The 6,812-nt window shown below is 58.7% G+C and overlaps 2 protein-coding genes across 2 annotated transcripts; both read left to right on the top strand.

The window, feature by feature from the left end:
• Positions 1 to 791: 791 nt before the first annotated feature.
• PUNSTDRAFT_16640 (uncharacterized protein) lies at positions 792 to 1,121 on the top strand (the record flags this gene model as incomplete). The annotated part of the gene is made up of 1 exon (XM_007384660.1): positions 792 to 1,121. A coding segment is annotated over one exon (330 nt), but the record flags the coding sequence as incomplete, so codon positions are not given.
• Positions 1,122 to 4,832: 3,711 nt separating this feature from the next.
• PUNSTDRAFT_26530 (uncharacterized protein) lies at positions 4,833 to 5,915 on the top strand (the record flags this gene model as incomplete). The annotated part of the gene is made up of 2 exons (XM_007384659.1): positions 4,833 to 5,081; positions 5,202 to 5,915. Coding segments are annotated over 2 exons (963 nt in total), but the record flags the coding sequence as incomplete, so codon positions are not given.
• Between the last annotated feature and the right edge of the window lie 897 nt (positions 5,916 to 6,812).

Genomic DNA, 6,812 nt, shown 5'->3' with positions numbered 1-6,812 from the left:
GGCCTCGATTCATCACGACCCGCGGTTACCGGCCGCTCGATCTCGACGACAACCGCATGCGCGGGCGATGGGCTCGATACGGCCAGGGACGAGGGACGAGGGATCAGCAGGGGCGAAAGATAGGAGTGATGGTCGCGTACGGATGCAGGCACGAGCGCACGTATAAATCCTCGATATCTATGTACACTAGCGATAGCACAGGCTCACCCTAGCGTATACACGAAGTCCCCGTCATCTGCGACCGAACACAGCGACCGAAACTAGCGTAGCAACCGCCCGACCTCCAGCTTAGCCGTCGAAACCCTGTCCCCCATCTCTGTTCATCTACACTACTATCCGCTATCTCGGCAGCCTCTGCGGCGCCTCGAGGACTCGCATACACTCATCATTGCTTGGTCCACCCCACCGGCCTCGTACCACTACAACTGGAGCCCACCGCGAGGGTCTTTCGAGCTCGCAACCTGCCGATCTTCACCATACCTTAATCAATCATCACGTCTCTGCCTCGCGACGCTCGTGGTCGCTTCCTCCCTCGACGACATATCTCAGCAGCTACTACTACACCGACTCAGCCTCCAGCGCCTCTGTCATCCCTCTCCAGTCACTCCCGCTCCCTCCAGGAAGAACTCCAGGCGGCTGCGCAGCTTTTGCCTCCGCCGCACCCGTCTATCACTCCCCAGTCACCTATCCCTAGTAACTCTCTCACCGGTACCCCTACCATGGCGACTCCTATGCCTGCGCGACACGATCGCAGTGCGCCGGTCTTCAAAACTACTGCCGATCTCCTGGGCTACATCGACAAACTCGAGCGCCTGTTTGTCGAACATGGCGTCACTTCTGATCGCAACAAGATCAACGCATCTCTACGCTACCTCCCTCATCTTGAAGCACGCGTCTGGAAGTCTACCAATGCATTCACCGACGCCACGAAATCCTGGGCTGAATTCAAGGAGGAGGTCATCAAACTGTATCCCAGCGCCGCGATCGAAGGTCAAACCACGCGCGGTGATCTTGAGGCTCTCGTCAGGGCACGCGCTGCCTCCGTCATCACCTCTCGGGCCGAGCTCGGTGAATACAACCGCCGGTTCAAGGTACTCGCCGACGACCTCCTTCAAAAGCACGCAGGCCGGATCTTCTCGGACAACGATGCCAACGACGCGTACCTGCGGGGGTTCATGGCTGGCGACCTTCGGCGAACTCTCGTAATGCGCCTTGCACTCACGATCCCTGATCATGACAGTGAGCTCGCCTATGACCGTGCTAAGGTCTCTCAGGCCATCGCGGCGCGGCTTCACTACTCGAGCCTTCCAGTTTCGCTACTACCACAATCAGGCAGGAGGACTTATCCTCGGCAGTACAGACGGCGCTGAACGTGCAGACCTCAGCTCTCGACTCACGCATGGCCTCCATGGAGGCTATGTTCACTTCGCTCATGGCGAATCTGGCTTCTGGTGCCGCGGCGGCAACTCCGGCTGCTCCTCGAACTCTTTCTCAGCCGCGCCCTAGTACGACCGACGGCTGTCACTTCTGCGGAGGCTCGTGTTATGTTCGGAACTGTCCCGAAGTTGCTCGATACCTCCAGCTAGAATTAATCGCCCGCGGCGCTGATGGCCGACTCACTCTACCCAACGGTTCATACATCCCCGGCAGCCGCACTCGACCCGGCGCTGTTATGAAGGAACGCGTGGACGAATGGCACCGAGCGCATCCCGGCCAGGCAGCCGCTGCCACCCGTAACGACACACCGCCGCCAAATCGCGATCAGCCACCGCACCTCACTAGCAACTTTCTCGAATTTTCGGCCCCATGCTCTGGTGTCTCCACCTCTGGCTTCTCCTTCGAAAGCTCTCCGTTGGCCTCAGCACGCATTGTAGAACTCGAGGAAGACGATACCGACCCGATTCAGGGATATCTGCGCGCTCAGCTTGCCATGTGCGCAACGGGGGACTCGCGAATTCCTGTCCTGGAAGCGGAGATCAGCAAGCGACGTGCCGACGTGGCGGAAGGGGTTGAGAAGATACGGAGTTCATCGCGGTCGACGAAAGGCAAGCCGGCCGTTCGCTTCGCCGACGAGCAGCACAACGGTCGCGCTAACGACAATATTCGCAACCGTCCCATCCCATCGCCTATCCGAGAGGCCTCACCTGGTCTCGATGACTCACCACCTCCCGCACCTCTGCGATTGTCGGCACCAGCCGCTCTCCCAACATCAGCTACTGTACGATCAGCACAGATCCCTGCCGCAACCGCTGCCCCGGGACCTCGTCCACCCACGACTGCGCCGCATGCCCCGCGAATCATTTACCCTCCGAAAGCACCTCTATCCTTTCTGTCCTCAACTTTCTTCCCCATCTCAGTACTCTCTTGATCGGTTTCGCTCGTTCCGTTTCGGCTCTCTGATCACTACTCCAGCCAACTTAATCAACATCTATATCTGTCAAGTCGCGCCCATTCCCATTCCGGCATGTTCTTCTCGCCTTTCTGCCCCTTCTCCCGCTTCTAGTGACACGTGTGCAACCCGGGCCTCAAAAGTGCCGCCACCGCCTCCCTCTCCCCCACCGTCTGCGCTTATTCCTCCGTCTCTCTTCTCGTTTTTTGGCGACTCTCTGTACCATTACCTTACTCAAGGTGCTGCATCATCTGGCGGCATCAAGCTCTCTCACCGCGCCACCGTCTTTGACCTTGAACTTTTCAGCTTTGTTTCTCTTCCGTCTGCCGACAATGGCGCTTCCGCGTTCGGCACAAAGTACAAAAAAGTCTCGAAGCGCACTTTCCCCGTCTCGGCAACTACTCCTGAAGAATTCCGCATCGTCCGCCGGAGTCCACCTGACATCCTATCCAACATGAAACCGCTCCCGACGACTCCGCCTCCCTTCTCGCCTGGCGTCCGCTATACCACAGAGCGGATGCTTGTGCAGAAGATCGACCCGACCAACTTCTTGCTGGCTGACGAGATCGACCTGGCTCACTGGATCATTCGTGAGAACGAGCTTGCGTTCGCCTGGGACGAAACCGAGAAAGGGTCCTTCTCCGCCGAATGGTTTGACCCCATCAGAATACCAACTGTCGAGCACGTTCCCTGGGTCCTCAAAAACATCCCACTTCCCCCTGGTATCCGCAATCGTGTCATTGAGATCATCAAGTCGAAGATCACCGCCGGCACCTATGAACCGTCCAACTCGTCCTATCGGTCCGCCTGGTTTTGCGTCCTGAAGAAGGACGGTACATCACTTCGCCTCGTCCACAACTTACAGCCCCTCAACCGTGTTACGATTCGCGACGCCGCTGTTCCGCCGAACATGGACCAAATGGCGGAAGACTTCGCTGGTCGCGCGTGCTACGGCATCTTGGACCTTTTCGTCGCCTTCGATCAGCGCTCACTCGACGTCCGATCTCGCGATTACACTACATTCCAGACTCCTCTCGGCACCTTCCGACTCACCGCCATCCCGATGGGCTACACGAACGCAGCGCAGATTATGCAAGGGGACGTGACGTTCATCCTCCAGGACGAAATCCCGCAGCACACCACGCCATACATTGATGATGTACCCGTCAAGGGCCCGCGATCGCGATACGAGTCCGACACTGGCGGCTTCGACACAATTCCCGAAAACGCTGGTATACGCCGCTTCGTCTTCGAGCACCTGACGACGATGCATAGAATCTTGCACCGGATGCAAATGTTCGGCGGTACCTTCTCCGGACCAAAATCTCTCCTCTGTACGCCCGAAATCGAACTCGTTGGCAATCACTGCTCGTATGAAGGACGGATTCCTGATCAATCCCGGATCCGCGTCATTCTCGACTGGCCGCCCTGCTCCACTCTCACCGATGTCCGATCGTTCCTCGGCACTTGCGGCGTCATGCGCGTATTCATTAAAGACTTCGCCCGTATTGCTCGTCCGCTGGTTCGTCTTACGCAGAAGGGCGCACCGTTCGACTGGGGCCCAGTGCAGCAGGGTTCTATGGACGAGCTCAAACACGCGTTTGCCACCTCTCGTGCGCTACGGCCGATCGACTACTCATGCGGCCGTACAGTCTATCTCGCGGGCGACTCATCTCTCATCACGGTTGGCTACGTCCTGTCTCAACTCGGAGCGGACGGACGACGGTACCCCGCTCGCTTCGGATCGATCCCATGGAACGAGCGGGAATCCCGGTACAGTCAGCCAAAGATCGAGCTATACGGCCTCTTTCGGGCGCTTCGCGAAGAACGTATCCACCTTCTAGGCGTGGCCGATCTGGTGGTCGAAATGGACGCCTCGAGCATTAAGGGAATGCTCACCAATCCCGATCTCCAGCTGAACGCCACCATCAACCGCTGGATTGCCGCCATCCAGTTGTTCGACTTCCGCCTCGAGCATATCCCTGCCTCTCTGCATAAGGGCCCTGATGGCCTCTCTTGGCGACTGCCTGCTGACCATGAACGAGTGGACACCGCCGACGCCGCCGATACTTGGATCGACGAAGCCTGCGGTTTCGCTCTTGCTGTCACCTCACGCCTCTCGCCACGTCTCATCATCCACGCTCCACCGACTACCACCGCATTTAACGTCAACTTACCCGTTGCCTTGGTTCCCGATGACACCTCCTTGACGCCCGCGCTACTGCCACGGGATGACAAGGCTGTCGCCGTCGACACCCGCGTTCGATTGGTCGAGGCCTACTTACGCGACCCGCTGGCGAAACTCCCTCTTGACTCCGCCCAGCTTCAGGGTTTTATCCGCTACGCCCACGACTTCTTCCTGTTTGACGAGCGTCTCTGGCAGCGCGGTCTCGATGGCGCGCACCAGCTTGTCATTTTCGACCCTCCACGCCGACTCTCGCTGTTACAACAGGCTCACGACTCGCTTGGGCATAAAGGGAAGTTTGCGACACGGCGACAGCTTCTTCTCTGCTTCTGGTGGCCCCACCTCGACGCCGACGTCTCCTGGTTCGATGACACTTGTCTAGAATGTCAACGCCGCCGCACCCACCATGTCACGATCCCGCCAACTGTCGCCTACCCCGCTCCGCTCTTCCACAAAGTCTACTGCAACACGATGCACATGCCGCCTGCCAACAAATTCAGATACATTGTCCACGGTCGCTGTTCACTCACCGGATGGCCCGAATGGCGCACTCTTCGCGTCGAAAACGCTGAACAGATCGGGTGGTGGCTCTTCGAAGATATACTCTGTCGGTGGGGTGGCGTCGAGGAGGTTGTCACCGACAATGGTCCACAATTCATCGCGGCTGTCACCTGGCTTGCGAACAAGTACGGCATACATCACATTCGGATCTCCCCCTATAACTCCCGCGCTAACCTCGTCGAGCGTCGTCACTTCGACGTTCGCGAGGCCATCGTCAAAACCGCCGGGGACGATACCGCTCACTGGTACAAATATGCCCACCACATCTTTTGGGCCGAACACATCACCGTCCAGCGCGCCACCGGGCACTCGCCATTCTATATGGCCCATGGCGTTGAGCCAGTGCTGCCCTTCGACCTTGAAGAAGCGACTTGGCTCGTGAACTACCCGACAGGCGCACTTCCGACTGCTACCACCGATCTCCTCGCAATACGCGCTCGTGCTCTACAGAAACGCGAAGTCGATCTCGAACGCCTCCGCGATCAGGTTTTTGCCGCCCGCATAGCCTCTACCTCTCGATCGGTCATCCAAAACGCGACCAAAATCATCGATTATGACTTCCAGCCCGGCGCCCTGGTTCTAGTACGAAACTCCGAGAACGAAAAGAACTTATCCGGCAAGACCAACCCAAGATACCTCGGCCCGATGGTAGTCATCCGACGCAACACCGGCGGCGCTTACATCCTCGCTGAACTCGATGGTTCCCTCTCTCGTCTTCGTTACACCGCTGCTCGCCTCGTTCCTTATTGCGCCCGCGCTACAATTAACGTCGACGTCACTCACCTTACCGGCCTCTCAAACAAGGAACTCGCGGCCGCTACTGTCGACAGCCCTTCCGAAGATCAGTCGCCGGATTTCGACCCGCTCCCGTTCTCTGCCGCTGGCAACGACTTGTTCGTTCACAGCGCCTCTACGCTCCCAAGGGCGTGAATTCTTTTCTACCGGACGACTTTGGTCGTCCTCTTCCGCATCCTTCTCTGCCTTTCCTCTGTCGTCTATCTCCCCTACCACTTCCTCGCCGTGTCTGTTCGGATACCTGCTGAGGGCGCTCTCGCACCCCATGATGCTGTCACATGTGCTCAATCGTGCTTTCGAGCCGTCGCACTGACGCCCGTTCGGCTCTGGCTCCCAGAACCAGGTCTCTCATAGATTTATTTCGCTATTTGACCCATCGCTCCCGCTTCGCCTTTACTCCCCGGTAGTGACCCGGGAGGGTCACTGGTTTTTACTTGGGGGGGGATGTGGCGCTCTGACTTCGCGTGCGTCCGGACACGCACCTGATTGCGCTACTCAACGCCCGGTGGCAGTGCGGTGGCCTCTCGCTCTCGCCTCGACGACCTCACCCTCCCCCGGCTCGGCATGGCACACACGGAATATCCTCCAGCACCCGGCCGCCGACGGTCCGCATAGCCGCAACGACATCGCGCACGAGAACAGGGCTCAGTCGGCACCAGCATGTTATCGGCGGCTCTGCTCTGGCCCACGACGACGACTTCGCATCTGGCAAATCGGCGGCCTCGATTCATCACGACCCGCGGTTACCGGCCGCTCGATCTCGACGACAACCGCATGCGCGGGCGATGGGCTCGATACGGCCAGGGACGAGGGACGAGGGATCAGCAGGGGCGAAAGATAGGAGTGATGGTCGCGTACGGATGCAGGCACGAGCGCACGTAT

Source organism: Punctularia strigosozonata, assembly GCF_000264995.1.
Source record: "Punctularia strigosozonata HHB-11173 SS5 unplaced genomic scaffold PUNSTscaffold_8, whole genome shotgun sequence".
NCBI classification, from domain to species: Eukaryota; Fungi; Basidiomycota; class Agaricomycetes; order Corticiales; family Punctulariaceae; genus Punctularia; species Punctularia strigosozonata.
Note: the sequence above shows the minus strand (reverse complement) of the source record. Positions and strands in the feature narration are given on the sequence as shown.